The sequence below is a fragment of the Gambusia affinis genome, linkage group LG08 (genome assembly GCF_019740435.1).
Source record: "Gambusia affinis linkage group LG08, SWU_Gaff_1.0, whole genome shotgun sequence".
Lineage (NCBI taxonomy): Eukaryota > Metazoa > Chordata > Actinopteri > Cyprinodontiformes > Poeciliidae > Gambusia > Gambusia affinis.
The window spans coordinates 16,963,174-16,984,989 of NC_057875.1; the positions used below are offsets into that span (position 1 = coordinate 16,963,174).

At 39.0% G+C, this 21,816-nt stretch overlaps 1 protein-coding gene across 1 annotated transcript; it reads left to right on the forward strand.

The window, feature by feature from the left end:
* The first annotated feature begins 745 nt into the window (after positions 1-745).
* On the forward strand, positions 746-20,079 carry mbtps1 (membrane-bound transcription factor peptidase, site 1). Its single transcript, XM_044123544.1, has 23 exons — positions 746-919; positions 4,632-5,164; positions 6,091-6,354; positions 7,568-7,783; positions 7,884-7,994; positions 9,999-10,108; positions 10,229-10,345; positions 10,729-10,796; positions 11,085-11,187; positions 11,297-11,448; positions 12,536-12,697; positions 13,189-13,333; positions 13,510-13,698; positions 14,024-14,196; positions 14,310-14,425; positions 14,639-14,795; positions 16,310-16,434; positions 16,523-16,600; positions 16,756-16,896; positions 16,976-17,107; positions 17,765-17,891; positions 18,187-18,317; positions 19,247-20,079. The coding sequence occupies exons 2-23, from the start codon at positions 4,921-4,923 to the stop codon at positions 19,447-19,449; spliced, it is 3,264 nt and encodes a 1,087-aa protein (XP_043979479.1). The 5' UTR covers positions 746-919; positions 4,632-4,920; the 3' UTR covers positions 19,450-20,079.
* Positions 20,080-21,816: the final 1,737 nt, after the last annotated feature.

Here is a 21,816-nt window from a genome sequence, read left to right on the forward strand (position 1 = left end):
TGAAATTCTGCAGGATGAGCGGCAGAAGACAAATACAGAGTTATTTTATCTGATACAAGATCCTCCTGCTGAACATAGAACTTCATGTTTGAAGTCAAACAAAAGGACTAAAAGGTCAGAACATTAACGTTTTGGAGATGTGGTAAGGAAACGCAACAGATCTTAACCCCACTGAGAACCTAATATTGATTCTTCACATGAATGTGATGTATTTGCTTACTTCCAAAAAACCTTGAAAAACTTCTCTAAAAAATCTAAAATTGTTGAATCTACAAAACAGATTATATTCTATTTCCCCCAATTTAAGCAGGTTAACTATACATTAACCATTCATTCATTCATTAATTCATCGATTTATCACAATATTATCAGAATATTCTTGAGTCCCAAACTAAATTAGATTAAGAGAGAAAATTGAGAAATTTGAAGCAAATGGAATAGAATTTTCCACTTGATTCTGATGTTGAATGGCGCCCTCTTCTGGCAGAAACGCAGATCGACTGAACACCAGAGGGACTGGAGTGAAGCAGATGGAGGCCCAGTGAGTTGCCAGGTTTGACATAAACCTCAAAACACAATGTGATCAAACATTTAAAAGAAAAGGAAAGATACGAAAATAAAGGTGTATAAAATTAGCCTATTATTAAAAATGATAGAAATACACTTAAAAATGCCAGAAACCAGTCGTTAATGTCGTAAATAGAAGCTCACCTCATCTCCACTTTTAGGAGAACTATTTAGCCATACATGGCGCCCCTCACAGACCAGGCACTCTGCGGCTGAATCGTCCTGCTTCTGTGTAGCTTTTGTTCAGCGGGGATTGAACCAGTCATCAAGCAGGCATCAACTACGCATTACACGGACACCAAACGAAACAAACGTATACATAAATGTAAAGCTAGCCTTATTGGTGAGGCCGGTGAGTAGGAAAAACACACAAACCGCTAACAGCTGCTGCTAAATACCGCTAAGCTAACGAGCTAACAATGTACATGTGATAAACTCGCTGAGAAAAAAAATCTGTTTACAGTACATAGCCAAATGATAGTGACGACGTGAAGCTTTTGGGCACATTTACTAGCCATGGCTCTGTTGTTCTTCTCTGGCATGTTTATTGTTTTCTACGTGTTATAATAGTTGCCCTGTTTATTCTGGTTAGGTTGTTGAAACAGAAGCTGTTGTGGTCTTGTAGCATTTCAGAAAAAGCTTATATTTAACAATAGAAGGATTTCAAAAAACTGGGTTCTCTTTACCCCCACTTTGATTTGCTCTTATATGGGTATAAACAGTGACATGTGGTTCGTACATTTGGTGCAAAGCTAATTATTCGTTATTAGTAGTACATATGAAGTAAGGCACTGCACATCTCTAGAGCAACTGCAGTTGAGGTCCAGTACTTTGTATAAATGGCCTTGGAGGACATTTAGTCAGCTCAGAAAGAAAATAAGACAATAGCATTAGAAAATAAATACATGAGAAATATCCACCTTTGCATGTTATGGTGAGATAATGACTGCCCTATGTCCAGAATGAGAGGTATCAATGAATCTCTTTTATCCAGCCTGCTAAAGTTGTTAGTGGAACCTTTAAAACTGAAAATAAAAAATTCTCCTTTGGCTTCTTTTTCTTTAGATGATTTCTTAAAGCCTGCTCACAAACATTGCTATGTTGCTTTGAGTCTTCTGTCCTGATGCTTTGATTTCTTCCATAGACCACCCAGATGTCTCCTTCTTACAGTCTGAACATTTTGTTTACTGATGCTCCACATTTCTAAGCAAGCTAACCAGGAATGGAGACATCTTTGGTCATACGTTGTTTAATTACCTGCTTGAAGGAGATCCATCATGCTTTCAGCTGTCACCCTCTTCCATCAACAAATTATTCTCTAGCAGCTGGTTAATTTACACAAGCACTTTTCTGACTGTAGATGTGTTGGATTGCCATTTATTACACGAAAGTGATAAGGTTTTAGTTTTTGCTGAAAAGAAAAACATCTGACTCAACATCCTCCATTGCTTTTTTTATGTTTACCAGCGTTATCATTGGCTTACAGCAAGTATTTCAAATTGACCTTCTTTTTTTATTCAGTTTTGTCTACTGTCTAATTATTGTTTCAGCCTGTTTCATGTGGTTTGGTGTATACGTTGACACAAGTGGTCCCAACCTGTGTTTTACTGCTGGGCCCTAACCAGATCTGGACTGTTTATACAGCACTGAGTTTCAACTCCCAGTCCTATTGTTGACTCTCCTGAGGGATCCTGCTCCGACGGAAGTTCTGGTTGATCCTCCTCCTTTTAGGCAAATAGCGGCCACGGGCTTTTATTTACATGATATACACTCTTATTATCTTATTAAAGGGCATTCCTGAAGATTTATCTAAACTCTGTTATTAAGACTAAGCAGAGGAAGGGAGACTGAAGGTCAGTTGAACTGAAGCCATTAGGCTCTTGATAATAATGTGTGGTTTTATGCGCATGGTGTCTTGATTAACGTCATCAATCATTTACAAAACACACATGCTAAATAAAAGTTAACTGCAAAGGTAAATTAAATGTAGAAAAGTGCAACTGAATCTGTGCAAGTTATATAAAATATTTGCCTGAGAGATTATATCACAATATTTGCTTTGGGAAATCATTGATACATTCTTATCCTAAACTTTTATCATGTCCACCTATACTATGAGATGATATGAAGCAGCACCTTTGACCAAAGGGTATCTGTTACAGTGAGACAGAGCTAGCTTTTTTATTACTTTTTTTTTTTGGGCACATTACCATTTTTATATCACTGTGTGCAGCTTTAGTGGCACTCTCTAACCAGGAAGAGCAGGAAGAGTCTGCAAGCACCTCTATTTTTACAATCAGCATGCATGGTTCAATGTAAACACAGAAGCAATATTTTTTTTCTAAATGCAAGATAGACTTGTAAAAACAAGTAGTTACACTTATGAGGCCAAACTTTGTCGTTAGTAAAGCGCTTCCTCTTCAGACTCTTTTTCTGCTTCCAGTTGTTGAATACACAAAGACGCCATCTACAGCGCCATCCACTGTTTAAAATAAGAACTACAGCACTTCATCTGTGGCTCAAACAACAGTATTGATGCCAAGAGGGCGTTCTGCTCTCCGAATTGTCTCGCGTCCATTTCTAAACAAAACCATACATAACACTTTAATCTGATTTTTTTTGTGTCTCCTCTACACATCCAACCAGTTGGACACAAACTTGCGAGTCTGTGTTTTGTTTGTACGTTTTGCAATAGAGCGTTCTGCAGATTTAAGTTAAACCCGTGACGCTTATACTGTGTCGTTACAGTTCAGCATGATAAATCTTTTCAGCCTTTATGCTGCTTGTTTAATGGATTAGCCAGAAAACAAGTGTTTAGAGTGAGGATCAGGTGGGGGCTTAGACCATTAAAAACACAAAGTAGGAAAAGAGGACTTAGCAGTGTTGATGCTAAGTCTTTTTTTTTTCAGGCTTAAAGGTCAGCAGAGGCTTTGACAGGCTGTGCAGGAAAGAAGAATGACTTGTTTGACCTGTAACCAACACATGGAGGAATCTGTGGGTTTCACATTTCTGGTGATGTTTTTCATTGCTGGTTTGCCAAAAACCTCTCAGGCCACAAGGGAACGATCTTTACTTGCACAAATCTTATGTTATATATGGACACACGGGTGTGTGTTTGGGAAATCACATAGTTTTATATCGCACAATTTCAGGCTAGTCAGAGTGCAATGTGAATCTGAATTAGATTTGATGTTTCATGCATGCTCTGTTCAGTAACAAGGCTGTTCCCAGAGTTCAACACCAACTTCACTTCTTATGACCAAATGAAGTAAGGAGGGGTATAATCCTGCATCATTGTACGACTCCTCCCTTCCTTCCTGTTGGCACAGTGGAAGAAATACTCCCGATTGTATTCAAAGCCTGTAAAGTAATGCTGTTTTCTTCAGCAGGGGAATGTCAAATATTGAGATTGGTTTACAGATTTTCAAACTTGGATCACTTTCCAGCTTTAACCCACTCAACCTTGAAACTGATCGACGCTTGATTAGATTTTGTAGAATGTCTTTGCGAGCTTAATCTTAAAAGATGGAGGTAATGTTGTTGAGAGGCAGGGTCAGGCTGTTCCTAGCTGATAGCAATTTCTGCTTTTTGAGGTGAGATATGATGATCTTTGGCTTTTATGAATTGTGAGTTTGAATTTGGTAAAAGATGTCCTGTGGGTTCTGTAGTAGACCCATTAGCTTTTATTCCGACATAAAATTCAGGGAAAAAAACGTAGTAATTTGTGAATTTAAGTACATTCCTAACGATTGTCGAACATTTTGTGTTTGTGGATGGGTAGTTCTTAGTTTTGTTGCATAAGTGTGGGATTTGATTTTTTATATATTTATATAGATTTTGGACTATGGATCAAGTGAATGTTGATCAATTCAAATCTCTGGATGAGTGATTGGTACAACTCTAGTTTAATTTCCTCAGCCTCAGCTACTAATCAACACTTGATTTAGTTTCCTAAAATCTACTTTCTTCACATTCTAGAAATCTAATTTTTGTATGAACTGTCGTGCTATAATTTGTGTGTTTATTAGGCTTTTGTTCTTAGACTTATTTATCTTTCTTTTCAGGGAAAAAGAAAGAAAGAAAGAATCCAGTATAATTCCAGAAAAACACCAGCAGCCATCCCTCTCACTGTTACTGCCATCTTGCCATCCGTCATCTCCTCTTCCTCCGACTGCTCCAGTTCCCAACATGGCAACTGTGTTTGTTCGCCGGCCGTGTCGCTGAGCCGCCGCTCTGGACCGCCACCATGGAGAAAAAACGCAGAAAGAAATTAATCTAGCTGCCCAGGCTGTTTTCAAAATGGACTCATTTTTGGAGCTGTGGACCTGAAAATGCTCTGTCTCGGCCTCTGATATGATAACACAGTTCGTGCTACTTTCTTTACGAGCCAAAATGGTTCTATTCTTGCTGCTGGCATCCTCACTTTTGGGAACGCTGGCAGGCCTTTTGCCTGTAGTAGGGATGGAGTCAGAACAGGAGGCAAACCCCAGATCTGACTATCGGACCCCCAACGTGCAGCCCATCCACTCACCAGCTGATTCAAACTGCTCCCAGTTGACCCTGAAACTGGAGTTTTCTTCTGAGGTGGTAGAACACGGTAGGAGACTGTTTTCATTGATTATTATAAGACATTTAATATTTCCTCTGAAGACTGTAAATACACCTTGCACTAATATCGGGCATCTTAAATATTTTAAGATGTTTTTAAAATATTTACCACATGTTCAGATTTTATTATGGTTGCATAAAGTGAAAGAAAAACAATACAGTACTATAATTTCCCTTTTTTGTTTTTGATTATGTAGAAATTTATAAACTGATAGTAAATCAGTTATATATATATATATAATTTATTATTATTATTATTATTTTTCCTGAAAAGTACACATTAAGGTGGTTTTAAACATAAAAGATGAAAAAAGTATTTTGGACATTTTTAACACCAAATTTAATTTTCAGTTTGACACCAATTGTTGTGGCAATAAAAATATGTTGAGGAACAAAAGTTTGTCGCAGAAAAATCAGTTTGCACCACAGTAACAATTAGAAATTGTGGGGTTTGGAGCTAAAAATCAGGGACAAGCATTGATATGGTATCCAGCCATTTCTAACCTCTTTGTTTGAGCAGCAGGCTGGAAATGTGTCTTTGTAAACATGAAGTTGACTAAACTGTACCTGGATGCTTTGGTCACATGAGACAAGATTGAGCTTCTTTTAGAAGGATTACTGGAAAAACATCTGATAATCACTATAAATTATGAGGGATTTTTTCTTTGCTTTTCTCTTTTCTTTGCTTGATAGACTGCATTATGTGATAAAATGCAACCTATCTACTTATAATAAAAAAAATCTGTCATTTAACTAGAAAGATAAAATGAAAATCTTTTAACTGCATGATGCTCCAAAGTTATGATTTAAGTGGTGAAACTACATTTAATGTGTTGTGAAACTTTGCAAAGAATGCACAGGAGCACTGATTCCTTTCCTGTCCTTTAACCTACTCTCCACTCTGTTTCTCTGCAGAGTACATCGTAACGTTTACGGGGTACTTCTCAGCCAAGGCCCGCAGCCTGTACATCAGCAGTGCCTTGCGGGGAGCTGGAGACAAAAAGCTCGAGTGGCACATCGTTCCCAGAGAGAACCCGGCTTCTGACTTCCCTAGCGACTTCGAGCTGGTCCACATCAAGCAAGCTTCGTCCAGCAGCCTGCTGACCTTAGAGGATCACCCTTACGTCAAGAGGGTGACGCCGCAACGCAAAGTTTTCCGATCCCTCAAGTACATTCCCTGTAAGTCGTACAATGGGTTGTCATTGTGCAAGGATAAGAATCTGTTCTTTTTCAGCGTTGGCACGACTGTCTGAGAAATCCAAAACTTTGAACAGATACAGGAAGCAGTTCAGCTGCTGCTTTTCACAAACTGGCTTTGTTTGCTCTGAGAGAGTGAATTTTTCCGTCTCTCAGACGGAGAAATGCTGCAGCACAGTGTAGGTGCCGCAGCAGATGATTGTGTATCCTGACGCAAAGTGCCGGAGCAGCTTGGGGGTTGCTGATGGGTCTTAGCTTGTGTTGAAGGGTGATGGGAAGTAGGACACAGAACGTCTGTTAGCTCTCGTTGGGTGGGAGTAGGTGAGTCAGAGAAGGGTAGGAGGGGTACGCCCTGAGTCTGGCACTGGATGAAAGACTTCAGTGTGCCACCAGCCTGCTTATTAACATGCTGTGTCACTATGGGTGGTGTGAGTTTCTGCAGAAAGTTTGCAGTGGATTTTAAAGTCACAAGTAACCATGGTGCTGCTATTCTAGTTTAAGTGACAAAGATAAAAAATTTAAAGGGTGTTTTTTTTTTTTAAGGTTTGAAGCAAATACATGTAAAACTTTAATCTGCTTCCCAAATTATGCAGAAACACATTCCTTTATGAGATCAACAATACTTCAGAGGTGTCATTATGAATAAACCAGATGCTGACCCAATTATCTTTACTACTATTTTTCTTTCTACCATTTATTGATCCCACAGTGCCTCGTACTCAACTCAGCCATATTGACTTGAGTACTAAGACTCAATCTGAATATGACTGAAAAACCTAGTATGATATAAACATTTCATACCAGTTGATATCAATAATGAGAGGTTGAACAGCTAAAGCCCTTTTCCTGCCTACATCTATATTCTATATATATTCTACCAATGTATTATTTATTGATATTGAACTTGTCTGTTGTAACATATATTGTTGATTTATTGTCCAACACTATTATTACATTAAAAACGCAAACTTCAATCTATTTTATGTGAAAGATCAACACAAAGTAGTCCATACTTGAGAAGGTGAAACAGGACATTTTTCACAAACAAAAATGTTTAGAATGAAATCAGTTTAATAAAGCAAACAAAAATATTTGCTGTATGTCTGCAAGGTAATAACAGTGAGATTAAAACTCTAGAGATTAAAACTTTCATTTTGCTCTCTGTGTTCATTGTTTAATTTTTTTTTTTTTGTAGCACCTGAACCTGCTGCACCCTGCAACGGCACACATGACTCCCAGAAATGGCAGTCGTGGCAGTCTTCTCGACCCTTCAGGCGAACCAGCCTGTCGCTCGGCTCGGGTTTTTGGCACGCCACCGGTCGCCACTCCAGCCGCCGGCTGCTGCGTGCCATCCCCCGCCACGTTGCTCAGATCCTGCAGGCAGATGTTCTGTGGCAGATGGGACACACAGGTGAGAAAGTGACTTGTACTTCCAAGGAAAAGGAAACATAATAATCTTAGCATTTCATTCCGATAAAAGTTTTTGTGTGTGTTTGTGTGTGTGTTTGCAGGTTCTGGCGTAAAGGTAGCGGTTTTTGACACAGGTCTGAGTGAGAAGCATCCACATTTTAAGAACGTGAAGGAGCGAACAAACTGGACCAATGAAAAGACTCTGGATGATGGTGAGGAGGAAAAACCTTTTAGGTCAGATGACTACTTATTTTATTAACTGCAGAGGTAAGCTGCAGCTGTAGCCTAGAATAATAATGTTTAGGGTTTTGAAGGTCTTTCTTTTGTCTGTATTTCTGTCATTCTGAAATGATAAGACTGTTTGGGCTGTTGTTCTCAGTCTGTTTACACAGGACTAGTTGATCTCGCTTCTTCCCACGCTGGCATGTCTGATTTATAATTTCTTTTTTTTATTATTTCATTTACAAAGATTTGGGCAGAAATATTTGGCTGGGTGATGGAAGCTAAAATAAAAATCTAATTAATTTCAAAAACACAGAACCACCTACAGTGTTTGATAGATCAAAATCAACCTGAATATTGGATCCAGTCTGTATCTGATATCAAACCACTCGTACCACACCTGGAACAGAATTCAAAATGAGAAAAATCACTCATTGTTTTTGGCTGAAATGATGCGATTACATGGCAAAACATTACTAGTTGGTGTGGAGTAAAGCAACAGACATGCTTGCTGCTGATTCTGCATGGTTAAATTATAGTTAATATTTTAAACTCAGCATATAGTCTAAACAAAAAACTAAAATATGTTTAGTCTAAAGCAGAAGTTGTCTAAACATTTTACAGAAGTTAACTACCAACAAAACATTTAAAAAGTATTGTGGTAAAGCATTAGGTGTCATAATTATTTTAGTTGTATTAATTTTGGCTCCTTTCATATTTATGCAACTTTAAAATGTACTGAAATACTTTAAAATGTACTGAAATACTTTAAAATGTACTGAAATACTTTAAAATGTACTGAAATTTCAGCCTAGAAACCCTTCGCATATTAAAGCACAGAATGTGGAACAAGTTAAGGTAATAAAAACAGTATATAGCTGTAAACTGGTTTATTTATGTAGTAAACCCATAAAATAGTTCATTTTAATCTGCCTGAGCTGAACCTTGACCTAGTTCTGTTTAGATGAAACTTTGCACAACTCTGAACATTGGCCTTTCACAACACTTAATAGCTGATTATAAGTAATCTGATTACCTCGGTCATCATGTATTTCTGACCAAAGGCAAAGTTGTGCTTTGCTCTAAACTTCCAGTGGATAAAATCCAAGACGGTTCTCTATGTCACTTGTGCTCATTTCCCAAAAGCAAAAAGGGTTTCTCCAGTTTTACTGAATTTTCGGCCTGGGGTTCTTTTCCATTATTTCCAATTATTCAGGCAGTCGTTCTTAGAAATGTCTGAAACGTGATTTGCTTTTTCACTGAATATGAATGGAAAGGAAAATGAGAGAATCCAAACATATTTCTGTCTTTAGACTTATTCTCTATGCTTTTGTTTGAATGTTTCTTCTACATAATTTCTTCTTTTCTTCCTTTCTTTTTTGTGTCCTTCCTTTCTCTTTATGGCCTTCTTTCCTTCCTTTCTTCCTTTCTTTGATTCTCCTTCCTTACATCCTTTTTCCTTCCTTCCTTTTTTTTGCTTATTTCCTTCCTTCCTTCCAGCCCTTCTTATTTCCTTCCTGTCTTCCTTCTTATTTTTTTCCTTCTTTTCTCTCTTCCTCCCTTCATCCCTTCATTCATTCCTTTCATCTATCCGTCCTTCCTTCTTCCATCTTTATGCCATTCATTCTTTCCTTTATTCCTCCCTTCATTTATTCCTTCCTTCCTTCCTTCGTTTTTGTCCTTCCAGTTTCAGGTTTGTCCAGGTCTTATGTTTAAAGCTACACCACAATAGAAATATCTGTATTGCACTCGTTGTGTTGTTAAGTGTTTTAGATTTTAAAATAAGCTCTTGAAACTTGAGTCTGGAAAGATTTAAGGTTCTTACATGAAACATGTAGAAGTCTTGATTATTATCAGTAATCTTTATTTTAATTATTTTGTGTAATGATTCATAATCTATATTGTGAACCCAGAGGCATGTTAAGGTGTGACTTGTTGAGCATCTTGTTGTTGAATAGTTCAGATTATGATTTACAGCTCATCCTGTTTTTCAGGCCTGGGCCATGGGACATTTGTAGCAGGAGTTATAGCCAGTATGAGGGAGTGTCAGGGCTTCGCCCCTGACTCTGAGCTCCACATCTTCAGAGTGTTCACAAACAACCAGGTACCTGCCGGACAGGCTCCATATATAAGCCCAGTGTTTGATTTTATCTACATTTAAAGAAATACAATGGAAAATTCATTCTCAAATGAAGTCAAAATATGGACCTTTTTCACATTTTAGGTTTCCTACACCTCATGGTTTCTGGATGCTTTTAACTATGCCATCCTGAAGAAAATTGATGTTTTGAATCTCAGCATTGGTGGACCTGACTTCATGGACCATCCTTTTGTTGATAAGGTGAAGCATAAAACTGGGTGTCGCCTAGAAGCTCTAAGCAGTATTCTTTATTACAACAACTAAGTGAGGCATAGCAGGTCAACAGTCAGCTCAAACAGGTCAAACAACATGGTTTTCAAGGTGTTCCTCTTTGTGAAATATTGTAAAAGATGTATCAGTTTTGAAAAAAAAATATTGATCAGATTAACGGACATTTTAGTCTTGAATCAAACAAAAAAAACAAACCCTCCATGTATAAATGAAAGCATGTGTTCCTAAAATTAAACACATTTTTATTGAAAACCAGGTTCATCAAAGATCATACTGTTTGTTGTTGTTTTTAAAATTTGCTTAAGAATTCACTTGAACTTGTTTTGCAATTGTTTCATATGCTTGACTTCCAGGTGTGGGAGCTGACTGCCAACAAAGTGATCATGGTTTCTGCTATCGGTAACGACGGACCTCTGTATGGGTACGTTCATCTTTTCAGCCTCCACACACCTGGTGCTTCTTTGAAGGAATCCCATTTTGATCTGGTTAATACTGATTCAGTGGATCTTAGAAAGATGCTGTATCATCAGAGAAGCTAAACGTTGGCCAGCTGTGATCTAGCACTGGAACCAATTACTTAGCAATAGGTCAGCAGTTCCCAGTTTAATTTCTGACATGAGGGCCTAGTTTCCACTGCTTGTGGAAACAGTAATATTAACCTTTAAAGTCTCCTTTGAGCTTTTTAAATGCATTTTGGGATACCTTTCAGCACCTTGAACAATCCAGCTGACCAGATGGATGTGATAGGAGTTGGAGGGATCGATTTTGAGGACAACATAGCCAGGTTTTCCTCAAGAGGCATGACAACTTGGGTAAGATGCACACATTGAGATCTCCAAAGAATTTGTCCACAGCCAATTTTCCTATAAAGTTAGTACCATGCAGAAGTGCGTTCAGCCTGATTATTGTATCTTTGTGCAGGAGCTTCCGGGGGGTTACGGCAGAGTAAAGCCCGATATTGTGACCTACGGTGCAGGGGTTCGAGGCTCAGGGCTGAAGGAGGGATGCCGCTCGTTGTCTGGTACCAGCGTAGCCTCTCCTGTGGTTGCCGGTGCCGTCACCCTCTTGGCCAGGTGAGATTCTTAAGCCAGATTAATTTACTGTTAGAAAGCTGTGTCTTCTTGACGATATTTTAGTTTTACACCCCCCAAACAATCCCTAAAGAGAGAGTTCCAGAATTTGTAATGCCTGCATTCACTTCTCGAGCTTTCCACTTCTGAATTATAATTATGTTGCAAGTTGATTTCTAAAATGCCAACAGAACAAGCAGGTGCAGGATGCAAAACAGGTTGCATCTTGCACCTGCTAAATGTCATTTATTGAAAAACAGGGCATGGAAAAACATCCAAAGTACAGAGCCCTGATTGGTCTATCCATCTACCACTTTGTCCTTGCGTCATACATGAACACCATATTACGAAAGTTGAACATTTCTGCTTCGGGCAGATAATTAACTCCAATAATTTAGCATTCCACTTGTTTCCAGTTTCTCCACATGAAGGGCTGGGAAAGCTTTTCTTGACCCAGTCTGCTACAGGTGGATTTGTTATTGTTCTTTGCTCTTGTGTTTGTTTGCAAACAAAATGTTGTTTGGCATTTATGTGCCAGAAAACAAGATGAAATTGGTTTCTGACAGACAAATGTCAGATTTTGACAGAGCCAATAAATTGCGTGTCACTGATTGTGGTTAATGGGATATTTCTCTCCTCAAAGAAAAAAGAGATCATCTTTAATGTTAGACACCGAAAAGGAATCTGCCAGAATTGATTCCCTCTGCTAACATAACAGATTATTTCTACAAGGAATCCCTGTGCAGAGTGTTTTAGACAGTGTGTGAATTGTCAGCTCAGTGTAACATTTCACGATATATATTACAGATTGCTGAAGCTTAATCTTGTTATTATCTCTGGTTTTGTAATCCTTTATGAGTGCGGAGGCACGCTGCTGATTGTTTTTTGGCGTTATTTCCCGTCTTTCAGTGTCACCTCCCAACACAGTGAAAAGGTCTTTTGTTGCAGAGTCGTTACTGAGCCAGTTTGTCAGCTTACATTGCTGTGTTAAACACCACAGCCACACATATTCTCCTCTCTGAGGTGCAACCTGGTAAATCCGACACCAGCAGAGTCACAAGAACTCAGCCTGTTCTGATTCCTCCTGCAGCACCGTCCTCAACCGGGAGCTGGTGAACCCCGCCTCCATGAAGCAGGCTCTGATCGCCTCGGCTCGCAGGCTGCCTGGGGTCAACATGTTTGAGCAGGGCCACGGGAAACTGGACCTGATCCGAGCATATCAGCTCCTGAACAGCTACAGACCCCAGGCCAGGTGAGCACACTGGTGTGAATTGACTAAAACAAAAAGAAAACAAAACAAGCACAAGCAGGAAACAGAGGGTTCTGCACTGACGGGGAGCAGGAATCTGTTGAAGTCAAGTTGTTTTTATACACGCACACACACACACACACGCGCACACTCAAAGATGATGTAACTCTGAAAAGACCAACCCAGTGGTTTTAGAGTCCTCTGATGAATTTTATGCACACTGTATTTTTGCGTTGAACCTGCAGGGAAAGTTTGTTTTAAACAGCAGTTTCAATTTTATTATACTATCTCCGTGTAAATATCAGCAGCAGAAACTGATCTGCATGTGGAATAATCTTATAATCCACTTGTATGTGTGTAATTGGTGAGAGAAACAGTTTGCCTGTACACAAACGAAAACCGCATATTTAATCTCTGCTCTCATGATGTTGGATATTATTCCACAGCTTGATTCCAGCCTTGTGTTTAGTCTAACTGATAAAGTTTCCTCCCAGTCTCTCTCCCAGCTACATCGACCTCACAGAGTGTCCATATATGTGGCCTTACTGCTCTCAGCCAATCTACTACGGAGGAATGCCCACCATCGTTAATGTCACCATCCTCAATGGCATGGGGGTCACGGGCAGGATCGTCGACAAGGTAGGCAACCAAGATGGTAAATAAAGGGAAATCAGGGTCCTTATGTTAATTCTGGACTGGCTATGCTGATCTTACATTCTAGTTTAGTTTATTTTATATATTTGTAAGGAACTCATAGATTAAATGAACATCCTCCCTTTAAGTTCTGCCAGTAAATGTCGCTTAATTCTGTTCAGCCCATCTGGCAGCCGTACCTGCCTCAGAACGGCGACAACATCGACGTGGCCGTCTCATACTCACCTGTGCTGTGGCCGTGGGCCGGTTACCTGGCCGTGTCCATCTCTGTGGCCAAGAAAGCTGCATCGTGGGAGGGCATTGCTCAAGGTCATGTGATGGTCACAGTCGCCTCTCCTGCAGAGAATGATGTAAGTCAGAGGAAAAACACTACAGTAAATAACTCCCACATGATCTGAGTTCCAGTTTTAAATTATTTAGTTAAGATATGTTCTAGTACTTTATGCATTTGTGAAATTATTGTTAGCTGTTTTAGTTTTGCAGTCAGTAGTCCTTTCATTAGGCCCCAATAGCTTTCTTTCTTTATTTTTTTTTGTGTAGGAAATGTATTCCATTAGGTCTTGCCCTTTATATCATTTTTTTTAAAGATATTTTGTAAAGCTCCAGTATGGATCATTTAAAGGGTTCCATCTGTATGGATGTGCTGTAATCATTCGTGTTGTTTCTTTTTCACAGTCAGAAGTTGGAGGGGAGCTTACGTCTACAGTCAAGCTACCCATAAAAGTAAAGATCGTGCCGACTCCACCTCGCAGTAAGAGGGTGCTGTGGGACCAGTACCACAATCTGCGCTACCCACCCGGCTATTTTCCCCGTGACAACCTCCGCATGAAGAACGACCCACTGGACTGGTACGCATTCATAGAAGTTGCTTCATCTTTGGCATCTTGCCTGAGAGATTTTTGTTGGCTTGTTTCTGTAAATCAGCTTGGTCAAAGGTTAGTGGATATTATTCTGGTTCCAGGAATGGAGATCACATCCACACCAACTTCAGGGACATGTACCAGCATCTGAGGAGCATGGGCTACTTTGTGGAAGTGCTGGGAGCACCTCTGACATGTTTCGACGCCAGTCAGTATGGTACGGACATAGAAACTCAACACTTATACGAAAATATAGATTTTTGGATGTTTTTTTTTCTTGGGTTTTATTTGGACAGATGTCCTAATGAATATTAAAACTGGGACATCCAATTGAAAATGACTTTTCTGCTTGTACATTTTTTTTAAGATGCATATATCTTTATTTTTTATTCTAAAAGATTTAAGGGTGATATTTCTTGTTTTGCTGTAGGCACACTGTTAATGGTGGACAGTGAGGAAGAGTATTTTCCTGAAGAGATCACCAAGCTGAGGAGAGACATTGACAACGGCCTGTCACTCATCATCTTCAGCGACTGGTACAACACCTCGGTGATGAGGAAGGTCAAGTTCTACGATGAAAACACCAGGTAACGACTTGGGAACCACACAAATCTGTCACAAGTTATTACACGCCTAACTACACATTTAATGACTGATTTATGAGTTATTTAATTGCCTTTGTGGGCATTGTGCTGCAGTTATCACTCTCTCAAAATCAGGTCGATCATAAAATGTGTCATTAAAAAGGTGTGGCTCATACAATAACAGTAGATATGTACTTTGAGTGACATTAGATCATTTTTATTTCAGTGAAGTGTTTGGTACAAACTCATATCTGTTGCATATTTATGCAAGGGAAAAATGCATTGTGATGAATTCTGGTTGCCTTGTACAACATGTTAGAAATCACCATTTGATATATTTCATTGCTCTTCATGACATGGAGATTATTTATGTAATGTAGAATAATGTAGTGTGCACATAATATATGCAGAAGAATGCAAATTTAGTTTGATAAGAATTACTAAGACGTGTGATATGAATATACAAAATCTGACTGGAAAAATCTGAATGAATGAGAATCAGTAAAGTTAACACCATATTATAATGTTTTATTTGTATCTTTTTCACACTTTTTTTATTGTTTCTTCATCTTTTTACCACAACTGAAAACAGATTGCACAGTTTTTCCAGTGTTAACAGGTTCCAGGTTATCTCATGTTGAAAAGGTTGTTTTTGTGTTTTTTAGATCCCTAATGTTCTGTTTTGTGTGGACTATTTGTAATTAGCATATTGGGAATTGTGATTCAATTAAAGCTCTGGTACATGCGTGTTTAAGTGGATTCAAAACAACCTAAAAGGCTGAACAGATGCACATAATGTTCTCAGTATTATGGAAACATGTTGTAGTCATTTCACCCAATAGTCCAACACTTTATATCTGTCTGTGTTTGTTTGCACAGCTCATAATGTGAACATTTTCAAGTATGTCTGTGCTGAAATAGTTTAGCATCGACAGCATAATGCCTCCATCTCAGTTCAGTCGGTAGGTCTGTGAAATGAACAATGCGTCCTGTCGCTCCGTTATTCAGCACTTCAGTGATGAACGTCCTATTACCTCACAATTACATTCACCTAGAGTTTTATCGTGTGACAACACTCCCAAGATGAACTGTGTGGTGCAGCTTGCTGTGTCACAGGTTGTCTCCCTGTGGTTTTATTTATGTGTTTGTTCTCTGTAATGCATGTCGTACATCACGGCTTCTCCAATTCGGAGCTCCTCATCCAGATAACCATTACTCAGCTGCTCCATTTAGATCCTACCAGAGATTTAAAGCAATTTATGCATATAAATTCAAACTTCATGCCTTTAAAATATTGTGACTGATGGCTCTGTTTTAACATGAAATTGGCCTTATTGCATTTTAAATCATCTTATTCACAGTTGCCTATAGAGATGGTGAAAAAACATTAAATGTTTATCAATGTAGCTATTTACAGGGCTTTAGTATCAACAATTATGAATTATATCAGATTTTTAAAGTGTTATTTTGATGCTTTAACTTGAAAACCTGAAGCATCTTCTTGCTGCAACCTGCAGACAGTGGTGGATGCCGGACACAGGGGGCGCTAATGTGCCAGCCTTGAACGACCTGATCTCAGTCTGGGGGATGGCTTTCAGCGACGGGCTGTATGAGGGGGACTTCACCCTGGTAGATCATGACAGTAAGATTTTAGAGTCCTCTGGTCTTGCACTGTGAGGTCCTATTGGCACAGAAAATAAATAAAGCTTTTGTCTCTGGCTTTCTTGCAGTGTACTACGCCTCAGGCTGCAGCATTGCCCGTTTCCCAGAAGATGGAATTGTAATTGCCAAGAACCTGAAAGATCAAGGTACCAGGATCCCCCTTAAAGTTTAAAGGCTGTCAGACAGCTCTGTGCAGCAGGGAGCTGGCAGGCAGCCATATACAGTCAGACCAGCATTTTAAACTGTGTGTTAGATAAAAAAAAGAAAACTGCTGTGTGTGTGTGTGTGTGTGACTGTGCAGGTCTTGAAGTATTGAAGCAGGAGACTGCTGTGGTCGAGGGAGTCCCCATTCTGGGACTGTACCAAACCCCTTCAGAGGGGGGAGGTCGGATAGCTCTGTATGGAGACTCAAACTGTATTGACGACAGTCACAGACAAAAAGGTGAAATCTCTCGTCTGTATTCAGTTTTCACACACATGAAACTTCTTGTTTATGTTTTTGCGTCTTGCTTGTTCCTCAGACTGTTTCTGGTTGCTGGATGCTCTGCTGCAGTATACTTCTTACAGTATGACTCCTCCCAGCCTCACCCACTCCCACAGCAGAGTGGCGCCTCCTGCAGGTGCAGAGCGGCCACTGCCCCAGAGACTGGAAGGTGAGAGGGAAACCCCAGCTCAACTTCTCCTCCACAACATATCTTTAAGGAAACAAAATCTCATTAGAAATGATCTTTCAAACAGCTCCATGTCATTATTGAAGCACAAATGTCTGCTTTCATCTGAACTCTTCAAGATCTGAAGTCTGGGGGTATGGGGCCGGGGGGATTGATTCCTGACACTGAAATACCTCTTTTTCTTTCTCATTACAGTCTGTTAAGTTTGACATTTTTGAAAATAGTTTCACTGAAACGGTTTAGTTTTTTCTACAAAATGCCAAGGCTAAATTGGATAAGGGTTGTCATCTTTGAAGTCCTTTTTGCAAAGTTTCAGCTAATGCAATAAAAAAAAAAAAAATATCACATTTGAATAAATTAAAATGGTGTTTGCATAGCGGAAATTTTGACATATTTTTGTTACTGGATCAAATTAGATCGTTTTTTCAATATCATGCTCAGATGGTTGCCTATTTAGTCATTGGTTTTAGTTTGCATTTTAATAATGCTCCATAAATTCGTCCACTGAATCTAACTGGTTAGACATAAATGTTTAGTTTAGACAAGAATCTCAGATGTGACTGTCCCTGAAACTCCACATCATCTTTCTCTGTCTGTCTGCTTTTGTAGGAATAACTAAACATTACTTGTATTTTTCAGGGAACCACCTGTACCGTTACTCCAAGGTTCTGGAGGCTCACCTGGGTGACCCCAAGCCACGCCCCCTACCAGCGTGTCCCCACCTATCCTGGGCAAAGCCACAGCCACTCAATGAAACGGCCCCCAGGTGAAACCAAGTCCAATTTAGTTCACGTTTCATGTTATTTTAGCAATTTATGGGTGTTGGTTTTTTTCATCCCTTGATGAGATTATTTATGAGAGCAGTATATGTAAAGCAGGAATGATTCTTTAAATGACTGAATGATGCATTGAAGTTTTCAAAATGAATTAAAACGTGTTGTTTATCCAAACTTTGAATGAACCAAAATAGGATAATTGCAGCAGAACAGGCTGCCTCCTTTTAAAATGTTAATTTGACACTCACTCTCTGCTGCTATCTTCATGTTTCTCCTGTCCACCAGTAACCTTTGGAAGCACCAGAAGCTTCTCTCAGTGGATCTGGACAAAGTGGCTCTGCCTAACATGAAGTCCTACCGTCCCCAGGTCCGACCCCTGTCCCCTGGGGAGAGCGGGGCCTGGGACATCCCAGGAGGTAACAGAGCTCTACAAGTTTTTACTGTCAGCTTTCTGAAATGAAAGTTTTGCTGAATTGATCTCTGAATAGAAGAATTAAAGGCACTCATTGGGTTAGTCGGTTAACTGTTTATTCTTTTGAATGAATTAGGTTTAAGCTTATTTAAGTAAATGTCTGTATCTGCTTGTGTGATATTTGCATAAGTTCAGTTGTAAACAGCTGCTGACATAAAGAAATATACAGTATAACATCCAGAAAGAAGATGTTACTACCAATCATGCTGCCAGAGCTACACTAGTTTGCTGCAAGAGGAAAACTGAATTGATTGAGAAGAAATCTTTTGGAAAATACTTTGTTAAAAAATCAGAAGTCATATTTTTCAATTGACTTAAACAGAGTAAATGTCAATATTAAATAGAATAAATAAAAAACTTACTGCAATGAGGTACAAAAATTCTAAACGGCTTCTCAATAAATTTAAATATTAAAGAAATGTAATTTATTTCAAAAATTCAAAGCAAAAAGTGAAGGTCATAGCTTTGTAACATACTCATTTGTTAATTTTTGTTGATTTTGAGTTACAGTGAATAAAAACCTATTATGCAGCTTCTCAGAATATAAGATTACATGAGACTGATTTTTAAGACAGAAGTGTTATGCTGTGACCCACACGATGATGGAAGACTGCTGACTTGACAAATGTTTGTCAAATAGTCATTGACCACCTCCACTAGGTGGGTGAGACAAAATAGCATTGCCAAAGAAACTAGAGCACTTCATTCATTCATTATAAGAAACGCAGGGGAAAATTGTGGTGGAAATAGTTGTTTAAAGAATCTATGTTTCACCTTTTCAATTGAATTACAGAAATGCATTTGATATCCTCGTTGGAGATGCACCTGTGATGGACAAAGCTGTTCATGGCATTTATTCTTTTTTCCCTTTAGGGATAATGCCGGGTCGCTACAACCAGGAAGTTGGTCAGACCATCCCCGTGTTTGCCTTCCTGGGAGCGATGGTTGTTTTGTCATTTTTCGTGGTTCAGCTCACTAAAGCCAAGAGCAAACCGAAGCGCAGAAAACCCCGGATCAAACGGCCCACATACCTCCAGCAGCAGACAGCGACAGCTGGGAAAAACCCCACTGTGTGACTGCATATTTGCACTGTTGCCGAACAGCTGGGCCCAACTCCAGAACTGAGACGTTGAAGAGATAAGTCAGTGGAGTTGAACTGATTGGGCAGACTGTTGGACTGCTTTTTAAAGCTCGCCAGGCATTAATTGACGTCCGACATCTCCTGGAAACGTTTTTTTTTTTATTTTTTTGTGCCTCTTTTCCGTTTATGGCTGTCGTTGGTGTTTTGTGTATTTGTGGACCAATGAACAGTGTTAGAAAAAACCCAAGTCTGGGCCCCAAAGGTCCAGCTACAGTCCAAGTACACATTGTGTCAACATTTCTTTTCCTCTCATTTGACCAAATGGGTTCTTTATAAGTAAAATATCTTACTTTTCTATTTATTGAATTTGTTCTTACCCTAAGACATATGTGTTACACTTGTCAGTAACTCTTTAAATAGTTGGCACACTAACAGGATAAAATTGCCTGACCCTGGTTTTCTAAGTCCAACCCCTATCTGTTGAACATCACTGTTGTTTTTATATTTTATACAGTCAATACATCTGGTCAGGCTTCTGTTGAAATCCTCCCTTTTGGACTCCGATGTCTTCAACAGACTTGGACAGATATCGCATCAATAAAAAATAAAAGCATCATCAAAGGCATTGTGTTTTTGTTTCACTGTCAGACTTAATTGCAGGGATCTAATTGCAGCCGAGGTCTTCAAATCCAGGCCTCGAGCTAAATGTGTTCTTGGTCCAGCACACTTGAGTCAAATGACTGATTTGTGACTGGCCCTCTGCAAAACTGGATCAAATACAGAGGAGGCAATTCAGCTATTAATTCAGCTGCGTTGGGACAGAGACGCATCTGAAACATGTAGGACAGATCTTCTCGAGGTGGATTCCTTCGTCAATAGTATTTAGTGGGCTGAGTCACAGTTTGGTGATGCAAATAAAATATTGTCAGTGTGAGCACCTCTGACAACATTCAGACAGATTTAATAGCTAACATACGTTGCAGTCCAAACAGCTCTTTGTTATATGCATATTAGGTAAAGTGATACAGCAGGAGCTTCATAAAGAGAAAGAGGCCCAATTTAATGGTGTTAAATGACAAAGTTGAATTTCTTTTTCAGTTATGGTTATTATATACATCATTTTTATAACGACCAAAGGTAAAATAGTTAATTGATTGTGCTATAATATGGCAATATGTGCATGGAAAATATACAATACTGTCCCTTTAAGCTGTCCCAATCATCATATAAATAGCCAAAAGCCTTAGCCTTGCCAGAGTTAGCATGTTGAAGTTTATGGCGTGCTTGTCTGGAAAGGAGAAAGCCTCCTTTCTACAAGCAATACTATGAAAAGTCACATCTGAAAGAACCTAAAGAAGATTAACACAGGTCAAATTGGATACATAATGCATGACATGAAACCCAAACTGGTACAGGCACCTTGTTTCATCTGCCAACAACATGGTGGTGAAAGTATGATTTTTCACAAAATATTCCAAAGTCAATTGTGAGTCTGTTTTAACAGCTGAAGTCTGACTGAAACTGGGTCACGAATAGGGCAAACGGCAGCAAATCTGCAGCTGAGGCTTACTAATGAGCCATTATTTTATTCAGGTGTGTTGAACCACACAGAGAACTAAAGCATGCAAGATATCATCCTTGATATCTGACTTTGGACACTACTATCATAAAATCTTGCTTGATTGATGGAGGACAATAATTGCTTCTCTTAAGATTATGTGCGGCTGTGTCTCTGTTTTGGCATTGTGTTTAACTCACCTGCATGCTCAGAAACTGCAAACTGAGCAAAAACTGTGTTTTATAGAAGTGCTCACACTGATGACCTCTAATCAAGTGTATTTGATTATCAGCACATTGATGTTAATCTAACTTAAATCCCATGGTAACAGGGTGCAGTTAAAATTTTCACACACACAGCCTTTCCATGTTAGCTTTTTATGCCTAATAAATGATGGTCTGGAATATGTTGTGTGTTTTTGTACACTTGAGATCCAATATTTTTAATCATTTAATTTTTACTGAAGACCAGATGTATTTTTAATAATGTCCTGATTTGGAGAACCCTTAACGAGGCTGTGATTTAATTTTTACGATGGCCGTTTGCTATAAATAGTTTAGAGCCCATATGTTTGTAATTATTAACTTATGTTATTTTAGTGTGTCTAAACCTCGAAGAACAAAAGGATTTACTAATCACTGGCGATGAGCTAAAGAAAAAAAAAAGTAGGGTGACATTTAGCTTCTGAGTGGGAGCACCGATGATAACATGTTTAACTCCAATCAAGTCCCTGCTGGATTGAGAAATTACAGTGATTTGCTGAGGGGCTGCTGTCATAATGAATATTTCCTGAACATTTAGACA